At 31.1% G+C, this 24,129-nt stretch overlaps 2 protein-coding genes across 2 annotated transcripts in view; both read left to right on the top strand.

The window, feature by feature from the left end:
- LOC132739047 (procathepsin L-like) overlaps positions 1-24,129 on the top strand; it is a 41,908-nt gene that overhangs the window by 11,063 nt on the left and 6,716 nt on the right. The window lies entirely within an intron of this gene.
- Positions 686-22,708, top strand: LOC132739044 (uncharacterized). Its single transcript, XM_060726693.1, has 10 exons — positions 686-767; positions 1,214-1,273; positions 2,394-2,447; positions 3,023-3,175; positions 3,517-3,543; positions 4,198-4,350; positions 4,738-4,785; positions 19,583-19,645; positions 21,306-21,478; positions 22,323-22,708. Exons 1-10 carry the CDS (start codon positions 749-751, stop codon positions 22,572-22,574), a joined length of 1,002 nt encoding a protein of 333 aa, XP_060582676.1. The 5' UTR covers positions 686-748; the 3' UTR covers positions 22,575-22,708.

A 24,129-nucleotide genomic window follows, 5' to 3' on the forward strand; every position in this document is an offset into this window, starting at 1 on the left:
AAAAACCTTATTTCAAGTTTTCAACACTGCTGAAGTACTATTTACATTTCTTAGATAAAAACGTGTAAAAGTAGTCTCTCTACTCCAGTCTGCTGAAGCTAAAATTGATTCTATTGATGCACCCTTGAACAAAACAAAAGATGGACCATTAGCTCTGGTACTATGAGCTTTAACTTTAACCTTATCATCTTGAAGTGTTAACTTTAATGTCTGAACAATCCAGTTTGATAACGTTTGAGAACTAGCTGGTTTATGTGGCTCATTAAACCCAAGGAATAGTTTTGTTTCATCTTCACCAGTCCCAGACTTTCTATATTTTTCAGTTGCTGTCAAATTTTAAAATAAACATATTTTAGATCCGATTTCTTATTTTCTAGAAAAGATGGTATGAAAATAGTTGCTCCGAAATGTGATGGTCTGTCCTGTTTAGCTAAACCATGACGAATAAAGGTGATACCTTTCTGTTGAATGTTTACTGAACCTTCTCATAATTTAAGAGACTACATCTCCTGAAAGTAGTTATTGCAAACAAAAATACAGTTTTGTATGTTATAACCTTCAATGGAGCTTTATGTAAAGGTTCAAAAGGTGCTTTTTGTAAACTTTTAGCACTTTCAGCAAATCCTTGAGCTGATAATTAACTGATAGAGTTATCAGCAGTTCGTGTCTAATTTCTTACGATTATAGCGTTTGTCCTAGATAAACAATTGTTATACATGTTGTTAGTAGGTCTTTCAGAAAGATAATAATGCTTAAAGAGAGCGCAGGTAATTTAAATACTTTATTTTATATTCACTCATACATTTTTGGTGTTGTTACATTTTCTTCACCTCCAGGATCATTAATTCCAACACTTTTAAATGTTGAAATATGAAATTGAGTACTGGTGCAAGCGAATGTGAGGGATGATGCCAGTCTGTAATTTTCATGTAATTTTGCTTTGAATAATACTTCCAAAAGATCACCCTCTTTTCAGATTTTGATAATGATACTAATAGGTCAAACATGCAGCTTGCTCTTCTCCAAAGTGGCAAAAGAATCATTTCATATTGATAAACATGTATTTTTATTACTCTTTCGAAATCACATAGAATAATTAACATAGTGTGCTTTGTGTAATGTCTAAAATAATTTCATTTGTATAAGTATATCATGCATTGACGTATACAAATGTCTTTTTTAAGGTTTAGACGTATATCATTTTCTTTTTAAGGTTTACTTGTGTTTGTGACACTACTAGCAACTTATGCATGCGATACTTCTGGATCTAAAGGTTAAGATAGGTGTTCAATTTTATGAAAAATGTACTGGAAACATATAGAAACAAAATCGTTTAATGTATACACTGAACAAAAATTCTAACCGATCACCCTGAGTTTTCGCTTATATATGAAAAAGAATAATACCAATAGATCCGACTTTTCTTTTATTTCGAAGAGAATGAACACATTGAGAATAATAAAATTATAACATTTTTCTATTTAAATAATACTTTATCGATATTTAAAAAAAAATATTTTTATGAACAGCCACTCACCTGTCTGATAGAGGCTCCAGCATTCAACATTCCAACTGCTACGGCACGATCCTGCATCGACATTCGTGCCATGTTTTATGTTTTTTCACTCATAAGGTTAACAAGGATTTATGCAATGTAAAATTTAATACTCACCACGCTCTGCACGAACATTTCGTGCCAAAATGTGTAAACCGCACCCTGCCTCCCGCGTGAGTGCATGGAACCGTATTAAATTATTTTTCATTCCACAGATCGGTAGAAAATGACACAAAAATCCCCTCTGCAAAATTTTATAAGGATCTATTGACCCGTTATAAAATAATTATAATTTAAAAAGTGATCGGTTAGAACTTTTGTTAAGTTAGTAATCAATTTATCAAATATTGATTATACACTGTATATGTATGTATCCCTGAAATGTTAGCCTGCTGTTAAACTTGTGAATCTTTTAAACGTGTTAAACTATATTTTAAAAAAAATAATTGTAAAATTGTGCGAAAATCAGATATTTCAATTTATACTGAACTACATTTACTTAATGCTCCATTATTCCTGTTCTAGTATAAATGATAAAATCAAAGAAACCTTACATCTTGCCATAATTGTTTTCACAGAAGTTATAAAATAGTAATATTATCAGTATTTGGCCAATCAAAATTATTATCAACCTCTTGAAATAAATTTGTAATTCAATTAAATAAGACAGCAATGTAAATATAAATTAGCATATTGTCACTAAAAATGTGTAATCTATGTTGACATAATACACACATGTCTGCTAAAGATTGACATACTTAGGAATACTGATTTTCAAATAAATGCACATATTGGACACTTTAGCACAGCATGACACTAAACAATTATTATATTGCAGATGACTCCTTGTCAGCTAACAAACGATTTCTGCTGGATGGATATGCTGTACCTTGCAAGTTACTTCTTTATATATTTCTTCAAAACACACTTTTCTTCCATTTCTAAGTGATAAATAATAGCAATCAATTACATAATCATTTAGATTTTTTAAACTTTATTTTTATGAACAAAGTCATACTATTTAAACACGTATTGTTGTATCTATCAGTCTATAATGTTTTCAAATCCATCAGCAATAACTTCAGATAAAGAAAAATAAATCCATAAAGAACCTTTACGTCAAAAACGGTTAAATTGAAAATGCTAAATGCTCGGTTTGGATTGCGCCTGTTCATGGACAGCACTGCATAATGCGAAACTTCATTAAAACAATTCAACATTTAAGACAAAGCAGATTACAATTCATACAGCAAACTTTTTTAAAACAATAATAAACCTGATATTTCTTTGATATTACTACAACTTTCAACGGTTTTTACAGTATCATAATAAAAACTGCGAGAGATATTCTGTTGAAAGATATTTTCTTAATTATCTATTTCCATGTATTTCGCTGTGACTCGACTTTTTATAACGTCAAAATATAAATAATGTTAAAGTATTTTAACTCTTGTATATCTATTTCAGCAAATATTTCATTAGAGCAGTTTGCATCATGTTACCTAACTTGCACACCAACATATGGAAAACTCTTGGAAACTTGTTGTAAATCAGGTCTCAATGTGGTCTGTTCAAATCTTCCATGGGATATTTTGAAACCCAAGCTAGGGTCCTGTACAGGTACGTTTTTTTTTTTTTTTCATCTTTTCTGTTTATGTTAATGATTATATATATCGCTTAAGTCGTGTTTTATGTTGTAATGTGATTTTTCTTGTCAAATTATGATAATATTGATATACCATTAAATTTCATTAATTTTGATTACCTAAAATTAGTAGAAACTGAATTAATAAATGATATAATATAGTATAATATGCCTGTTGAAAGTTTGCAACATTTTCTTTATTACAGTCTGCAAATTGTTATAGTCTTTTTTGTTTTACATGTTATACACATGCAACAGTTATGGTTTAAAAATTCCACCGAATATAGTTCCTTATTGTATTGTTTTCTTTCTTCAGGATTATCAAACAGTCCGACCACTTCAGGTATATGTTTAGATTTTTCAAGGCAGACAAGGAAATGAATATTATCTTAAAAGTCGGGCCCATTAATTAACACATTTTTCTCGAATTGATTTTGTTAACATATAATGCTAAAGTATTGAGCCTTATAGTTCAGTGCTAGTGACGTACCTTCTTAAGCACCGGATAAGGTTGTTTTCATTCTGAAGAGAATGACGTCCCTTTACAAAATTCCATTTTGTTTAGTTCCGCCATTTGTTAACCCGATTAGGGGACATGCATTCTTCTACTCGAGGACCATACGCCGTTTTATATGGAATTGCACTTACAAGTCAAATTGGATGTTCCATGATAACCACTGTATAACCACATCTGAATGTTTCTAGATTTAAAATCATACCATTTCATGTTTAAATTTTGAATACTGCTTCCGCGGGTGCTAGGGGCGTAGACGGTAGCTTGCACGTGGCAGTACCGTCCATGAACAGGCTCAATCAAACCGAGCCTACCCAGTCATATGACTTATTGTTAATGTTTCGAAACTAAGTTGACCGATCGATCGAGAAGACATTTATGCGGTAGTTGATAGATTCCTGACAAAACTAAAAGGAGACATAGAATAAGATAAAAATATGGACGGTTTTCAAGTCGTATTGACAGCTAATGTTAATATTACAGCATGGTTGTCCCTGGAACAGTTTGCTGCATGCTTCCTTACGTGTCTTGTTGGATTTGAAAAACTTACAGAGGCATGCTGCCAAACAGGCTTAGATGCGATTTGTACAAATTTGCCATGGGAAATATTAAAATCTCAATTAGGATCATGCCGAGGTATTTATTAGTTTATTTTTGTTTAATGAATTGTTTTAAGATTTACAACACACCTTCTTTTTTATTAAGATGTTGTCCAATATATATTAAGGATTGTTTATATTTATAAATAATGAAGATTGTTCGACAGAAATTTTGCAAAAATCGTTTTATAAGTGTTTTTAAGAAAAGAATATTAATTTATTTGAAAAAAATATTAAAAGCAAATATTCCAAAGGAAAGTGAATGTATCGTTACTATTTTTAAAACTTTTTACAACAAATTTAAATCCTACAGCTGAACTGTCAACAATTACAACAACAAAATCAAGCACCCTTTTTCATTACTGGTCTTTAAAATTTCTTGCGCATAATTTAGCGTTTTATGCACTTCTTCATTTTTTTTTAGATTTCTTCTCAACAACGACAACACGCACTACAGCTACGACAACTCGAGGTAAAACAAATCAATTTTTATAAACTTTTTATCTGTTATTTAATTCATATAGATATGAAAAAGAAAGAATACAACACTTAAACAAACTTTGTTAATCGGCCTTGGTTTCACAAAAAGAAACGATTTTCATAACAAGAGAAAGATCTAAAAGTGGTTCATAACGCCGCATCACATTAATTGTGTGAATGTTTGTGGGTCTTAACCCAAATTTAAACACCTCATACAAATAGAATAATTTATTTTGTACACAATAAGTTCGTTACAGTTGATTTAAACATTCTATGTTCATTGCATTTTTATCTTTTACATCCAGTGCATTCAGCACTTTGATTTATCTTTTTCATGCTTTGCAGTTGATCATAAACTTCATTGAACGCCGCCTTTCCTTGTTGATCGTGTTTATCATGTTCTATTTTCACAGGGAAAATTTAAAATATAATATTCAATCTAGCCAGACTTTATTTGAATGTGGATAAAAATAACATTATCGTATTATTAAATTAATGGTTATATTGTCAGAAATACACTCCGTCATAAGTCAGTTCTCCTTCAATACAAAAAGTAAATAGTAATCGGCATACATCATTCTAAGAATATATTATATCATTCCTTGCGATTCTGCCACTATACACAACGGTGTTATAACTGCAAAAGAAAAACTGGTTATGGACTACATGTATATGCGGCTATTCCTATTTGATATACGTTCTCCCACCGAAATCAGGGATAACAAGAAATATTTTTAAAAAATGATTAAATAATTATTCAAGAGGAATAGCGTAAAACCATTTTTTCTTATGATTAATTTTGTTAAATAATTTTATACCTTAGGGACAAAAGAGTGCAAAAAGAACAGATAAATACAAAATTTAATATCGACAGCGAAAATAATCAGAGCTGCATAACTGGTACTGCAGTATGTACTGCAGCGATTTTGCAAGTACTGGTACTTATACTGAATTACTCTTACACAATTTTGCTACTACTGGTACTGGTACTGTATTACTGTCTTAAAAAGTGGTACTGCTACTGCATTACCCAGTACTTTTGGTTTTGATAAAAAATTTAAAATAACATCATTTTTTCTCATAAATTAAAGCTGTAAATTACATTAACAATATTTTATATTTATGAAAAAGTAAGTTATCAAATCTAAAGATAATTTGCTGCAATATTCCTTCAAATGTTAACATAGTATTCATCATAAAAAGCACCAAAGACTTAAAGTAAAAATTAAATTAAGATAAACAGACTCAATAACTCTTTACCCTAAAATATCCTTATTAAAATCTTTTATTATTTTGTATTTACTAGTAAAAGAGAAAAATAAAAACTAATTATTTTCTTTTTTATTCTAAAAAATCCCATTTCAAGTGAAAAAAGTGATATTGTTAGCACCATAAAAAGTTGTTATTTACTTTGGTATAAATTGAACAGAGGTGTGAAGGTGTGAAAGGCAACAAAAGATTGTTGTGTTTTAAATGAAAGATTTTGCATTGTATTTATACAGTTGACTGGTTACTAAACAATTAGATATGACATAAATATATGTTGTAAATATTGTTTGTAAAAAGTATGTTAAAACTATAAAGTTGTAAATATGTTATGTTAACTTTAAAGCAGCACGCCTCCAGATTCATTCTAATTTTGAAAATGTATTTAAAGGTAAAATATTGTTAAATGAACAAAGAAAGTACTTCACACATTACAATCGGCAAACATGCATAAATAGGCCCTACTGCGTTAGTAACGCAGTAGATATATGGTGATAAATACTACAAAATACAGCCATTAATTGCACATAAGATATATTTTAATTATCACTTGAATCTTTAATCTGTCTACTTTTCTCAAAGTTTTAGTAATTTTTTTCCAAGTTTAATTTTCTTGAAATATTTTTGGTCATCTGGAGGCATGCAGCTTTAAAGTAAATTATGATTTTATTTCTTTGCTGAATAATATTTGCAATTATTTGTTTGACACTGTATTTATTCAAACTTTGATGAATATATATAAAAGTAATGGTACTGATACTTAATTACTTCACCAAAAAAAGTACTGGTACTGCAGTACCGAGCTAAAATCTAGTACTGGTACTGGTAATGGTACTGCATAATTTGCCAAGTACTGGTACTGGTACTTAAGAACAGAACAGAACAGAACAGAAATTTTATTAAGACTTGTACAAAGTACATCATCTACAATACATTATATTCACATATATTTTAGCTGCATGAAAATTTACAAACAAAATCTGGATATCACATTTTACGTATTCAATAGTTTAATAATAAAATATAAGTAGGTAAACTAATAAAAAAACAAAGAACATGCATATAGCTATGAAAAAAGATGTGCATTTTCTGTATTTTTTATAAATAAATAAGATTAATTATGAATATTTTTGGCATGGAAAAAAACAAATCATTTGGAGAATGAACATTGATTCATTCAGACATTATTAGTTAAAAGTGTATACCTAATGGAAAGAGCTTCATTAAACAAATTTTGATAAACGTACAAGCTCATTTTATTTTTGAGTTTAACAATTGAGTAAATTTGTATACTGATGGATTTCTGTAATAGTAAGTTTTTTAAGTGTGTTTTTTCTTATAACGTCATAGCATTTACATATACAAATAAAATGGTATTCATCTCAATATCTAGATTATTGCAACACAAACAATTTCTTTCTTCGCGAGGAATCCTATTTCTACTAAATCTACCTGTTTGAATTCTAAGCGGAAGACCATTCATTCTTAATCTACAAAAAATAAAATCTAAAACACCTAGGTAGTATATTAAGATAACATTCATATTCAAAACAAGATTTAACATTTCTATATATACATAAAACAGGACTTTTTCAAGATTACTGGACCATTCTTGCTTGAAGGAATTAATAAGGCGACATTTAAATTCTGATAAAAACATAACCTTGTCTATGTTGTTACAATTATCAAAAATGTATGAAAATCCATAGTTATTTAAAATATTTTTAACATTAGAAACCCAATTTGTCTGCCCTTTATTGCTATCTTCAAGTGCTTAAGTATAAACTGTTTTTAACATTATATTGTCTGTATTTACAAGTTTTAACCAGAATTTAATAATTCTTACATATCTATGAATATATAATGGATATCTTCCAAGTTCCCCATATACACTAGTATTACATGTATTTAATCTAACTTTTAACAACCTTTTACAAAATTTTAAATGTATTCTTTCAATTTCCTTAGATTTAGAATAACCCGAAATTTCACATGAATAATTTAATATTGGTGAAACGAAGGCATCAAACAACTGACATAATGTTTTTGGACTAAGATCAAACTCTTTACATTTACATAACAGTATGTTCATTGATTTTAAAGCTTTTCCAATTAAATGTTCTTGATTATAGAATAAATTTACCAGTTATAGTTAAAAATAGTACCTAGATAATTGAAATCATTAACAGCTTCGATTTCTTGGCCATCATAGGTCCAATGCTCAGATGCTAAAAGTGCACCCCTTTTTCGAAATACCATAATTTTTGTATTTGAGGTATTAACTTTAAGGCCCCAAGTATTACAATAAGACAATAAGAGATTCAAAAGAGTTTGTATTTCATCTGGGTTTTTACCTATGATAGCCATATCGTCAGCAAATAATAAAAGAATTAAAACTATGTCATCTAAAGTAAGACCTGCTTCAGTTTCAGACTGAAGATATAATTCAAGGTCTTCAACAAAAAGAGAAAATAAAAGAGGGGACATAACTCCCCCTTGACGAAGACCTACAGCATACAGAAAATAATCAGAATAGCTAGAACACGACACAAGATTTTACTTTTTGATACATATCACGTATTATACTGAGTAACTTCCCTTGAATTCCGCAATTGTACAATTTAAACCAAAGGCCATTTCTATAAACAGAGTCAAAGCATTTCATCATATCGACAAATATAACATACAATCTTTTATTATAGGGTTAACGCACGTTTTTCCGTGTTATAACGTCTGCAGAGTCCCGAGGAATGGTTGGTGCCCGAGCCCGGTAGGGCGAGGGCTCCAATAGTTCCGAGGGACTCTGCAGACGTTATAACACGAAATAAACGTGCGTTGACGCTATTATAGCATAAAATTTTCAAACAGATTCGTGATGTATAGTTTATACAAAACACAATTACATTAAAGTCTTGTGCTTGGACGGTATTTATCCAATTCTATGTTTTACGTATGCGTTTCATTTTTCCGGGGCCAACAACTTTGAAAATTCTCGGAACCGAACGAAATTTTGAATTTTAATTAATTTAACAAAGCTTGGCCTTTGGAGATTTATTATCTCAAGAAAAAAAACGTTACATTACTCTACCCTCTACCCAAGACAAAACATGACCCTCAGAAATTCTTAGAATGATTTCAGATTGACGGTAGAAAAAAGATCAGTGACATCAGAATCGGTTTTTTTTTTCATGCAAACAAGTTTATAAAAAAATCAGGCACTAAGCATTATTCTATCAAAGAAATATAAAGAGCATTTATCCAACATTAACATAAATAAAAAACATTTTCTCATTATTAATTTTGTGTTATCTAGTTTTGTAAGTTAATCGGAGTGTTAAACTGAATGACAGGTAGATTATACTGTATTTGTTTACATTGACAACTGTCCGTTTCTTAGAAAGGGCGACAACCAAGATTAGCACCGATGTCTATACGCCGTTTTTCCGGCATAGTTACTTGAATATGCGACTGAGGCCATCGAATCAATAAATTTCAATATAACAAGAGCGCATGACTCAAACATATGGAACGCCTGGACTGTCTTATGTTAAGATTGAATGATATACCTAGTTAAATGTCTTTCTGTTGAGTCCGAGATACAAAATGCTGGGTGGAAATCCTAATGTGCTCAGTTATTGAAGTGCTATGTTGTGTGCTGACTGTATTTTATTCAGTCAAGTCAATGTATTGTCGGGTGCATAAGTCGTTATGTTCAGTTCAAAAAACAAACAGGCATGTGGAAACACAATTATGTGGAGTTAAAAAGATATGTTGTAGGGTGTTACAGTATTATTTCGGTTTTAAATAATATGCTGTTTTGGTGCTCTACTCATCATGTTCAACCATGAAAATAAACAGTTGAGTTGGTACTATCATTTTGTTTGGTTGAGCAGTGTATTATTGGGTGATACTTTTATTATTTTCAGTCTTTTGCAATGACATGCTGTTGGGTGCTTTATCCTTCTGTTCAGTCGTGAAATAGAACTGTTAAATGGTACAATCATTATCTTAAATGGTACAATCATTATCTTGTGTGCTGATTATATCTTCTGCAGTCAAGTCAATGTTGTTGTTCGGTGCAAAGGTCGTTATGTTCAGTGGTTTTTTGTTACTATCATTATGTTCAGTTCAGATGATATACTGTTCGGTGCAGAGGGTCCATTATGTTCAATAGTGAACACACAAACTGTTGTGTGATACAACCATTATGTTGGGTTCATTCGGATATTTTCGGGCAACAAGATGGGAGAGGTCACGTCGAGGCTAATGACCACTAAATTGCCAAAAACAATTTTCTTCCCTATAAATATTATCGGGGGCTTAAGAACGTTATTTTCATAAATTGGACTTTTAAATACCCTATGGTATTTATTAGTTAATTCATGACTATACTATACTGTTACAGTCATAATGGGTACAGTATATATAAAACTAAAATATGGGTAAGGGTAGCCTGTTAAAGTCACACGTGACCACCGTAAAATAAAACTTAAAATTTATTGTTTGGTAACCTATAAGAGTCACAAAATGGACACAGCAAACGAAATTTTAAAAATATAAAACATCAAATATTCAAGTAAGGAAACCCTATTTGAGTCACACATGCCCACAGTATATGGAGCATATAAGGTCAAGGGTAGCCTATTAAAGTCACATATGGCCACAGCATATACGACTTAAAATGTATTTGTTGGTAACCCATTGAGCTCACACATAACCGCAATAAATGGAACATAATATTTAAGTAAGGCAAACCTATTTGAGTCACACATGGCCACAGTAATGGAACATAGATATTAATGTAAAGGTAGCGCAATAAAGTCACACATACCCACATTATCGAAGAACAATTCTTATATAAGTAAGGGAAACCTAATTGAGTCACACTAGGCCAAAATAATATGAACATTATGTTTAAGTAAGGGGAAACCTTTTTGAGTCACGCATAACTAAAGTATATGGAACATTTATATACAAGTTAGGCGGTAGCCTAATAAAATTACATTGTAGACTCAAATACATTTCCCTGACTTAAACATTATGTCTAATTATTGTGGCATATGTGACTCAATTAGGTTTCACTTACTTAAAAGAATTTTCTTTATACTTTGGCCATGTTTGACTTTATTAGCCACACTTACTTATATATAATGTTCCATTTACTGTGGTCATGTGTGTTTCAAATGGGGGGTTCCATACTTATATTTAACGTTAAACGTTCTTATTACTGTGGCCATGTGTCGACTCAAATAGGTAATTGTTTGGCAATTTAGTGGTCATTAGCCCTCGACGTGACTATGGAAATTAGTTGCTCCCCGCCGCCATCTTGTTTGACGCGAAGAAATCCGAATGAACCCAACATAATTGTATGACCGCTCAGCGCATTGTCAAAATGACTTGTGCACCGAACAGTATATCATCTGAACTGAACATAATGACGGTATCAACACCACAGTTTGTGTTCACTACTGAACATAATGACTTCAGCACCGAACAGATATCATCTGAACTGAACATAATGACGGTATCACACCACAGTTTGTGTTCACTACTGAACATAATGACCTCTGCACCAAAAAGATATCATCTGAACAGAACATAATGACGATATCACACCACAGTTTTGTGTTCACTACTGACCATAATGACTTCTGCACCGAACAGAATATCATCTGAACTGAACATAATGACGGTATCACACCACAGTTTGTGTTCACTACTGACCATGAAAATGACTTCTGCACCAAACAGAATATCATCTGAACTGAACATAATGACGTATCACACCACAGTTGGTGTCACTACTGAACATAATGACCTCTGCACCAAACAGGATACATCTGAACTGAACATAATGACGGTAATCACACAACAGTTTGTGTTCACTTACTGAACATAATGACTCTGCACCGAACAGTTATATTATCTGAACTGAACATAATGACTTGCACCGAACAGTAATATCATCTGAACTAAACATAATGACCTCTGCACCGAACTGTACATCATCTTGAACTGAACATAATGACTTCTGCAAACCGAACAGTAATATCATCTGAACTGAACATAATAACGGTATCACAAACATTTTGTGTCACTTACTGAACATAATGACTCTGCACGAACAGTTATATTATCTGAACTGAACATAATGACTTCTGCACCGAACAGTATATCATCTGAACTAAACATAATGACCTCTGCACCGAACTGTACATCATCTTGAACTTGAACATAATGACTTCTGCACGAACAGTATATCATTGAACTGAACATAATAACGGTATCACACAACATTTTTGTGTTCACTACTGAACATAATGACTCTGCACCGACCCACGTATATTATCTGAACTGAAACATAAGGACTTCTGCACCCGAACAGTATATCATATCTGAACTGAACATAATGACCTCTGCACCGAACAGTACATCATGCTGAACTGAACATAATGACTTCTGCACCGAACAGTAGATCATCTGAACTGAACATAAAATAACGGTATCACACAACATTTTGTGTTCACTACTTAACAGAATGACCTCTGCACCGAACAGTACATCATTCTGAACTGAACATAATGATAGTACTATTCAACAGTTCTATTTTACGACTGAACAGTCTGAATAAAAGCACCCAACAGCATGTCATTTCAACTGAAAATGATATAAAAGGATCACCCAATAATACACTGCCTCAGCCAAACGAAAAATAGTACCACTTAACAGTTATTTTCATGGTTGAACATGATGAGAAGAGCTATTTAACGAACATAACAACTGTCATACCCTACAACATATTCTTTTTAACTCAAACATAATTGTGTTACCACATGCCTGTTTGTTTTTAAGAACTGAACATAACGACTTATGCACCCGACAATACATTGACTTGACTGAAATAAAATACATCAGCACACAACATTTACACTTCAATAACTGAGCGCAAATTTGGGAATTTCCCCCAACCCAGTATTTGGGATTTGACCCAGCACTATTGTATACTCAGGACTCAACCAGCAATCACATTTAACCATGTATATTCGTCATTCTGACACATAAAGACAGTCCACGGCCGTTCCATACAAAACAGGCCAAATCGTCATTTTTTGTTTTGCGTTTAAATTACTGGGCCCTTGTATGTATTGCGCCATAGCGTGAAACCGGGCTATTACAAAGCGCGTGACTATGTTAACACATGGTTTTGGTCCGTTTATAAACATGGGCAAATATGCGGAAAATAGCCGATTGTAGCGATAATATCATTTAAAAATTTCTTGAACCAACGAATTAAGAATTAAAAATAGCGTCTACAGGTGGAATCTTCCCTTACGAAATTTGAAACTTGCATTCAGAAATAGTGTTGTGTTCATTACAAAATTTTTGAATTTCGTCTATTTATAACTGTAGTAAATAATTTGGACAAGCAACTTACAAGTGTAATGCCTCTGTAATTATTAACGTCATTTTGATTCCCTTTTTATGCAGAGGGATAATTATACCTTCGGTCCATTTATCAGGAAAACAGCCCGAGTTTAAAATACAATTATTTAAGTCCACAAATATGAGACGATAAAATATCAATCTTTATAAAATTATTCGTTCAATTAAACAATCATTACCATTAGGCTTTATACGCTTCGGTGATTTAACAAGCCGATAAAATTTCAGAACAAGTAATAGGCTCGTCTAATTTCAAGGAAAAATGTTCATTAGTATTTGTAAAATCATTATTTTCACAAAATTCCTCAGCTTGAGCGTTGTAACACTCAAAAAAAATCATTACTTAAACTTGAAAAATATTCTCTAAATTGTTCTTAAAGTTATTTTATTATCAACCTTTTCCTTGTTTGCTTTTTAAATAAATTCCAAAAACTTTCGGCTTACTCTTTTTCAAATTTTCTATTTCTTGCATTTTCTTTTCTATAGAACATATTTTCTTCTTTGTAATAACAGATTTATAAGCAGATTTATGGTTTACACAAAAATTACTCTATTTTCATTCCGTTTAACAACAATTAAATGATTTTAACGATTGTAAATATACGTTTCGTGCATCTATACAATCCTTATCAAACCATTCTGTGTGCTTCATATTATTTTTCTGCATCATTAATAATGAACATTTCTATATTGCAAATTATAAGAAAAAAGAGGATCCTGCAATACTCCCGCATTGTATCTGTAAATTTATTCAATGCATCATTAACAGACTGTCTACTATTACAATCTAATGTATTAACAATAGTATTAAAAACAGGTAAATTTACAATTATGCCAGAAACGAAATTGTTGCTTGAAATCATTGTCCCACTTAAATTTAATCCCAGAATGACCTGCATTATTATCGTGCGTATCATTGCATACAAGTGACAAGGTCACGGGGAATGATCACTCCATTCATTAAATGGATGTATAGTAAAATCACTGATCAATGAAAAATTGCGTTCGTTGCATAATACATAGTCTATCACAGATAAACCGTTATGAGATAAAAAAGAAGTATAAGTGTTAGTGTTCCCGATACGGCCGTTAATAATACGTAAACATGATGATTTGCAAAAGATCTAACAGTTTAATACCATGATTGTTATGTTTACTATCTATTTGTGGCCCTGCATGAGGTACTATCGGGTTCATAATCTATGTCATCAATGTTTTTGTTTACTTTATCATGTACAATGAAATCATTTTTTATTGCCTACCCTACTGTTAAAGTACACCAAAAAGATATATAGAACCAAGACTTTCATAAGTAAATACATCATTTTCTAATGTTTCAAATAAGTCGGTATTAAAAGTATTATATACAGGTGAATTTTCGCCCCAAATATATACACCACATAAATATATATCTTCATCAACATTAAAAAAGTACGATCTAATTTCAACCAAATAATTGTATCAAAATGATTTCTGAACAACTTGAATTCCTTCTTTTAAGTGTTCTTTATAATAAAGCACTATTCCGCCACTACATCTGCGCGCATTCTTATTTTGAAACTTTCGAAAAAAGTTATGAGTGACGTAACCATTAATAGAAATATTACTATGAGAATGTGTCCATGATTCATATAAGAAACAATAATCATGTTTACTTATAATATTAACAAAATCTCTTTATTTTACTTTCTTATCATTAGTAAGTCCGTGGACATTCCATGAAAGTATCGAAAGTTCATCTCTGTCGCACCCCTAATCTTTGATCGGTCGTCCGTCTATAAATAGCGTTATCGTACGCTATCCATGCTCTTTTTCCCTTCATCTCGAGCTGCCTTTAATTTGGGGACTAGTTTTTCTCCTTTTTAGAAATCACTTCCTGTGGGAATTGTTCGTACATTTGAAAATCCGTTTCCTGTAAATTTTTCCATTGTCTGCGCACCTGTTCCCGGACTTTGAAATACGTGAATTTGGCCACAACTGTCCTCTTTTTTCCTGGTAATATATGACCTGGTGATCGGTGTACACGTTCAAATCGGATTTCGTTAACGGCTTCCTTCGAGATCTTCAGGGCCTCGTGAAGATGATTCCTTAACTTTTGCTCGGTAACTTCCTGTGATTCATTTCCACTTGAATTGTCCTCCGGTATATTCGTAAATATGAGGTTATTGCGCATAGATTGCGACTTTAGGTATGTAACTTCATCACGGGCAACGTCACGAGCTTTTTCTAATTCATCGACTTTGTTAGCAAGTAAAGCTGAACTTATGTCTATATTTTCCATTTTATCCTCTAAACTTAACACACATTCTTCTACTTTCTTTGCTCTTTCATCAATAGCTAACCAAATACTTTTTAGTTCTTTTTCAAATCCTGATACCTGTTTTTCGAGATGGTCTAATGCACAAAGTTTTTTCTCCACTGAATCTAACCTTTTACAAATACCGTTTAAACACAACATGATGTCACTGTTAGTAGGCTGTTTATCTTTTTTTCCGCCATTTTGTCCGCCATCTTATCGCTTATTCCCGGGAAATTTGTATTCAATTCAAAAACAGAATTATCAATAGTAGAAATGTCATCCTGAAGATCATCAATAGTAGCATTTTCATCATAAAGTACAGCATTTGTCTGATTAAGAACATCACTAACTGAAACATTTAAATCTCCAGAAGGGCCTCTCTGCTTAAATATTTTTCTATTGCTTACATTATTACTGTCATTACCACTGCTATTTCTGTCTTTTCTTTTCTTATTTTTCTTATCACCCATAGTATAATTGTAACTCACATGTTTGTTATCAAGTTTATCCAATTATATCCAAAATATTCCACTTTTAAACACTTTTATTCCCGATAAATCAAAAAATATTTTCCCTCAGAAAATTTAAACCACCATTTTTCAGGCATGCGCACCAACATCTTAGTACTGATGCAGCTCTGAAAATAATCACCGCTTGAAAAATAAAAGCGTTAGAAGGCTCCTTTACTTTGCCATAATGCAATCAAAATAACTGTACAGTCTTCGTGCTCAATTCCTACGCATTAAAACAGTAAACCGCTGTTAAATACAATTTACACCTTTGAGACCAATATAATATCTGAGAGACAAGACTCTTTCAACATTGACATTGTGACGTCATAATGTCTTAGCAAAATGACTTGCAAGTTAAAAAGCTATCATGTACATTTTACTTTAGGACTGTGCATAGTATTTTAGAATGGCATTTTACTTTTTAAATGTATACTGAGTTACCAAAGATTTCAGTTTGTAATTTTGAAATGGCTAATGAAAATTAATCCTTATTCAGTTATTTCCTGTTAATTTTTTTAAAGGAAAAGAAACCAAGTTGTTTTTATGTCCTATTGAAACACTTTCTTTTTAAAGTAGGGGTGTACATGACTGATTGGTTAGGGTATTTGACTTAAAACCACCTTCCCCTTACCAATGTGGGTTCAAAGGCCGTTATGTTATGTTATGCGGTAACATACTCTATGACCCAGTGGCATCTGACCAATTAAACAGCTACTGATTGACATCAATTAAAGCAATAGTTCCTTCAAAATTAACATGATTAACTGTCCGTCTGGTATCTGTGGCTGATGTCACTTGACTATCGGTAAAATTTGAGGCACTCGGTTGAGGAAATGGAACGCATTTAAAATGCGTACCGCTAGCGGGATAATTTAGTTCTTTCACTTTTAAAGTTTATAATTATAATCATTATCATCATTTTTATTATATTACATCAGTGTCACTCTGCCTATGTAGTCGTGTATGTTATTCCGTTAGAATTTTAAGTAAAAAAAAAGACACGGACAACTGAGCTCATGATAGACTTTTTAAGTTCATGGTACGATGTACATATAAGAAAGAGATATTATATATTTTTGTCCGACCAATTCAAATAAATGCTTGAAATATTTTAATAAAAACAAAAGGTAATACTCGATCAATATGAACTGACCTTCCAGACTTCTATTATCATGACTTTTCATCTATGCACGTCATAGAGATTCAGTTTCTTCTGATACATACAATTAATTCCATACTTTGTCCCAGGTGTATTAGTATTTTTGCACAAGTCATAAAGTAGTTGGATCATAACAAATGTATTAAACCATATATTTGTAGCAAAAGTTATTGTTTGAATTTTGAAAAAGCATACTTCCCAAATGTTTGCTAAAAAGAAATATGCTAGTAAATTTCCTTAAAGCATAAGGCGTATGCACAAAATCAAAACGATTTAGGATTCTGATCCGAAACATCTAATCGTACCTACAAAAGTCATGAGTGTTGAATAAGAAAGACATTATTTCTATCTAAGAACTCTATGACGAATCGTTAAAAATATTATAATCAAAGGGCTGCAAGCTCTGTGGTATTTTCTGATCTTTGCAATCTAAATCGTACTGTATATCTGTATGTATTTTCCTGTATAAGTTTATTTTTATGTACTATAATTCATCTTGCAGGGCACAAGAGCTTGATACATACGGAATTTTGCATGACTAGAGTTGCATCAAAAAATCATTTATGTTCATTTTTTATGACATCCACACTTTATCCTTGCATATCGTTGCTACTTCCTTAACAAAGAAACTTAAAAAATAGATGCCTCGAATGGGATTCGACCCCCAGACCTTTGACACAGTAAACGAGCTCGTTACCCCTGCAGCTCGGGGAAGTTATTCGAAAAACCTGAATAAAATCAAATAATACTAAATTTAGAATTTCCATTGCATTTCGGGTTTATTAATTTCGAGGTTGTCCAACAACATTGACCTGGCACTCTTGCACTTGACCATGTAGTTGGTATATTCCATAAACTTTACGATATACTTTTAAATCAATATGAATATAGATATCAAATTGTTAAAAATAATGTAAATCTCTGTTAGCGCAGTTGGTAAAGTGTTTTCACTTGTAGATTGTACACGTAAACTGGTAGTTCAAAGATTTTGTTTTATTTTGATTTTTTTATTTCAATGTTAAAAATGCATTCTCTTAAAACTGTTACAAGCCTTATTGTTGTGTGTACTGTATATGTAGTATTTTTAATAACTACCTTTATAGCATATACGATTGCATATAATGTCACAGAGAGAATCGTTGAAAGAAAGTGTAATGAAATAAAAATATAATTGTGTAATGAAAACAACACTTACAAAAATTTATTCTAAATCTAGGTTTAGTAAAACGATTTCAAATTAGTTCTTGCAAAGAATCACAACGTGGTGTTGGTAAGGAATCGAACCAGAGACCTTCAGATCGGTAGTCCGGCATCTATACCAATACACCACATCTCAATGATCAGTGATGTTAGCAAATATATCGATATATTCGATAGATATTGGTCAGTGTTTATTCAAGTGACATTTACGTAAGTTAATGAAGTGCCAGGTCAATATTGTTGGACAATATTTCGTTCACGATAAACTTGTTGTTTAACATTGATGTAAATAATTTAGCGAAAATCTCCTGCCAAAACAGTCCGACATGTATATATCCCACTACTCGACAATCATATTTATTTGTGTAATACGCTCTGATCGACATCGCTAAAATAGCATTTTCATTGATTAAAATCATATTCATCCGTGTAATTTGTGATTGTGCATTTATTGACAATTCTATAACCCAAAGCTACTTTTAAACTTTAAATGCGTTGTAATTTGTGGGAAACTTATAACACAATAAAAAATATTTCTTTCTTTTAAATCGCTAGTTTAAGTTGTTTTAAGAACTACTTGTTGTTAGGTGTGTCGTGAACAGCTGTGTCAGAGATTGAATGTCAGCTTTGTATTTCCTGATCTTCGATGAGAAAATGAATGTCAGCTTTGTATTTCCTGATCTTCGATCAGAAAATACAAAAACAAAATGATTGTACTGGCAATATAATTCAAAATAAAGTCAACAGCAACAACAACAAAAATAATCCTTTCTTTAAATATAGTTGTTCTTTTAATGAGAGTTAAGTGTAAAACTGTAATTTTTAGAAACGGTAATTTCCGCGAGTTATCTAACATGAATATTTAGAAATACAATGCTTATATAGAAAGATGTATTTCTTTTTTTTTCAGAATTCTTTAATAGAACTACCACGCTGGCACCTATAACAACGCAGACTACAACAGCACAAAAAGGTAGCTTTTAGATTGCATGTTTTATTCTGTTTTACATTTTGATTTGTTTCACTGACTAACATTAAAACGATATAGTTGGACCATATTTATTAATTATCGTAATTTAAAATCCTTATTAATCTTTAAAAATTTATTAATAATTAATTATATGATTATTTAAAGTAGTTCTTTTGCACTAGATAGGCGTTGTATTGAATGGTGATGACTATTCAAATGTTTGTAATTTTATAGAATGCCCTATGTACTAATTTCATGTATATGCTTCTTGTTTATATTTTATGCAATAAATATTTTTAAAAGAATTCAAATCAAACGTATTTAATTATAAACTATTTAAAAATGAATTTGGCACAAATAAGTATCTTAATTTTCTTCCTAGTTATTTTTGTAAAATCATCACAAGTTTTAGTACAAGAAATCATAGACTCCCAGTGGAAGTAGGAAGATGGTCAGGGGTACCATATTAAAAATCACAGTTATACACTTAACTCTCATTAAAAGAACAACTATATTTAAAGAAATGTTTATTTTTGTTGTTGTTGTTGTTGATTTTATTTTTTATTCTATTGCCAGTACAATTATTTTGTTTTTATAATCTTTTTACCGATTCGTCATAGAGTTCTTTATGAAAATAAACTCAATATTAGAACATAATGACAAAATACCCTCCGAAAGCCACATATTTCAAACTGTATACAATATATATTAATACTGCTGGTTGATTTGGTAACTAAATTTTCAAATAGTCATTTTTCTTAAATGTCGCCTTATGTTTTACTATATCGTTGATCCATTATAGAACAAATATTTTCAAATAGCCATTTTTATTTGTTTGGGTCGTCAGACCAAACAAATAATGGTAGCGAAATTTCAGACTCTAATGCTGTTAATTGCAAATGCTGAAAGTAGTCCGCTTTTTTGAAGCGGTTACTTCCCTTTATATATGTAACACAAAGGCCGAAAAATTCAGGGGAGATCACTGCGTAAATATGGTCACATGACAGGCGCATTAATTTTCAAGCAAAATAATTCCCGAATGGCCGAAGATTTCTAATATTGTTTTATTCTTTATAGATATACATGCTTATAGTAAGCGCCATGATTATTTACACAAGTGTAAAACAACAGTTAGCGTCGTTACAAACCCTAATTTAGAATAATATGGTTTTCTTCAGGCCGTTAAAATATAAATTCACCGTGGCCGAGGGGTTTGCGCGCTCGCTTAGGGAGCGAGAGGTCTGGAGTTTGAAATCCCAGTTAAGGCAACTCATTTTTTTTTCAAATTGTTTAAGTCAAATAAACATTGGATTAGATATCAGTGTTGCAATTAGTCTTATAGCCAATCTACTACAATTAAAACGCTGGAAAGCATTGGTGACACTATACAAAACAAATTGTTTTATAACCTCACAACCTTCACCTTTCTGACATTCTGAGACCCAAACAAATTCAGCGCCTTCTGTGCTTTGATTTTTAATGTCGCCTTATGTTCTACTATATCATTGACCCATTATCGAACAAATCTTTTCAAATAGTCGTTTCCTTAAATGTCGCCTTATGTTGTACTGTATCATTGATCCATTATAGAACAAATCTTTTCAAATAGCTGTTTTCTTAAATGTCGCCTTATTCTGTACTATATCATTTATCAATTTTTCAGTTATGCCTGTGCTAGATGGAAAAACTTTCAAGATTTATTGCGCAGAAAATAATGAGTTTTGGCATTATAATGGTGCAGGTCGTGCTAGGATTGTTTCATCACTAGCCCAACCGGATGATTCCTTTGTAAGATTCATCTTCCACAAACAACTTGATGGCTCATATAAAATAGAGGTAAGTTTATAGCCTTTATTGTTATTATTATTATTATTATTTTTAATTATTATTATTATTGTTATTATTATAATTATTTTTATTATTGTTGTTGTTGTTATTATTATTATTGTTATTTTTATTATTATTATTATTATTGGTGTTGTTGTTGTTGTTATTATTATTATTATTATCATTATTATTGTTATTATTTATTTATTTATTTATTACTATTATTATTATTATTATTATCATCATTGTAATCATTGTTATTATTATTATTATTATATTTATTATTATTATTATTATTATTATTATTATTATTATTATTATTATTATTGTTATTATTATCATTATCATTATTTTTACTATTATTATTATCATAATCATCATCATCATCATTATTATTATTATTATTATTATCATCATCATCACCATCATTATCATCATCATCACCATCATTATCATCATCATCATCATCATCATCATCATCATCATCATCATCATCATCATCATCATTATCATCATTATTATTATTATTATTATTATTATTATTATTATTATTATTATTATTATTATTATTATTATTATTATCATCACCATCATTATCATCATCAGCTTCATCATCATCATCATCATCATTATCATCATCATCATTATTATTTCTATTATTACTATTATTATTATTTTTAATTCATATAATTGATATTATTTTTATCATTAATCTTATACAGTTGTCTATTGAAGAAATATCTTTCCATTTAAGTACGTACTGCGTGCTATTATAACTTTATTTTTAACATACATAAAGGGATAATTTAACTTGTTCAGCATTATTTATAGTTATTCATTTGTATGCTTTTAGTCTCTTGCAAAACCGGGCGTTTATATGTACGACGGCTACAACGTTCAGGGTGCACCGTACACGTCATTATATGGTCGAGGTAACATTGATGACGACAACATGCGTTACATAGTTACCATGGCAACAGAGGATACCTTCAGGATACAGACCAAAGCATCAGGCCGTTATGTTCGTCTAGATGAAGACAAACATGTCACATCAAAGTTGAATATCATTGATAACAGATCGCTGTTTATCTTCGTAGAATCATAACTCTGATTTATGTTATCTTTGGGAATTATTTTTGTGTGTAATTTGTGTGTGGCTTTTTAAACATTTTTTCTGAGCGTATTGTGATCAGTTATGACATAAATACGCTCGTTTATGCATATCATTTGTGAATATTAACCGAGTTTATGTTTCAATTGTTGTAGAACTAATGTTAAAACAATATTTATTAAGTAATTTGTTTTGTGAACCCAGATATACTAAATGGCTTCATTTATACGTTTTTCCTTTAATTGTTATACTGAATCATAGGACATTAAATTGTTAATTGGCAATATTGACCTGATTTTAAACATTAAAGTGTTGATTGGCAATATTGACCTGATTTTAAACATTAAAGTGTTGATTGGCAATAATGACCTGATTTTAAACGTTAAAGTGTTAATTGGCAATACTGACCTGATTTTAAACATTAAAGTGTTAATTGGCAATACTGACCTGATTTTAAACATTAAAGTGTTAATTGGCAATACTGACCTGATTTTAAACATTAAAGTGTTAATTGGCAATACTGACCTGATTTCAAACATTAAAGTGTTAATTGGCAATACTATTAAAGTGTTAATCGGCAATACTGACCTGATTTTAAACATTAAAGTGTTTATTGGCAATACTGACCTGATTTTAAACATTAAAGTGTTGATTGGCAATATTGACCTGTAATTAATTTTCGGAAGTATTTTCGTTAGTTTGCGTATACAATGGGTGAATGTCATTCGCAAGAACATTGTCAAGTTTCGCAAAATATAAAAAATGAAATAAAAATAGAAAATATTAAAGATAATGGTTCTTTATAATTTGAAACTGAAAAACTGAACACTTTGTCACGGAGAATAGTTACGCATGTGTTGAGGTAAGTGTATATCGTTATTCAATACTTTAAAATACTTAAGATTTACTTCGAAAATCTGATAATTACCGACAAAAGGCCATTGACTTTTTAAATGTCTCAGGTCAATATTGCCATACAATATTTGCATTTTTGTCGTTTGTTTACTTTACCATTGGAATATCATCGTGTCAGCAAACGCAGTCGTAAAATGTTTTACTAAAACTTTCAATAAACATCTGGATAACAACAACAAACACCAACAATTTATTACGAATGTTAAAGTTTGTTACTTTTATTTAAGCTCTATTGCGAAATAACTGCTTGCAACTTATATTATTCAGCTTCCTGAAACCATCCAGAACTGGTATCATATAGAAACAAGAAAAAACATGGTCGTGATCCGAGTAGGGCTCAAACACATGATCTCTCGGTTGGGAGGCAGACACCTTAACCATTATTCATTTGAATATTTCTTAGCGTTTTGTTATATGATATTTTAGTAAAGATACACACCTTTAAAATAGAGGTGTAACGATTCATCGATGCATCGATGCATCGCGATCTGCCCTGTCCTCGATGTATGCATCGTAAAGAAATTACAAATTCCAATATATTGCGATGCAATACATATTTCACTTCCCGATGTATCGATACAGCGGGGAAGTATCGCAATACACTAACAATATATTCCAGGTAAATAAGGACAAC

Source organism: Ruditapes philippinarum, unplaced genomic scaffold, assembly GCF_026571515.1.
Source record: "Ruditapes philippinarum isolate M1 unplaced genomic scaffold, ASM2657151v2 ctg1453_1_1_1_1, whole genome shotgun sequence".
NCBI lineage: Eukaryota > Metazoa > Mollusca > Bivalvia > Venerida > Veneridae > Ruditapes > Ruditapes philippinarum.

What these genes read in the sequence shown, in the direction of transcription:
- LOC132739044 (XM_060726693.1), top strand. An exon ending in CAAGCTAGGGTCCTGTACAG is followed by an intron (nt 3,176 to 3,516) that starts GTACGTTTTTTT and finishes TTCTTTCTTCAG; the next exon opens with GATTATCAAACAGTCCGACC. An exon ending in AAACAGTCCGACCACTTCAG is followed by an intron (nt 3,544 to 4,197) that starts GTATATGTTTAG and finishes TTAATATTACAG; the next exon opens with CATGGTTGTCCCTGGAACAG.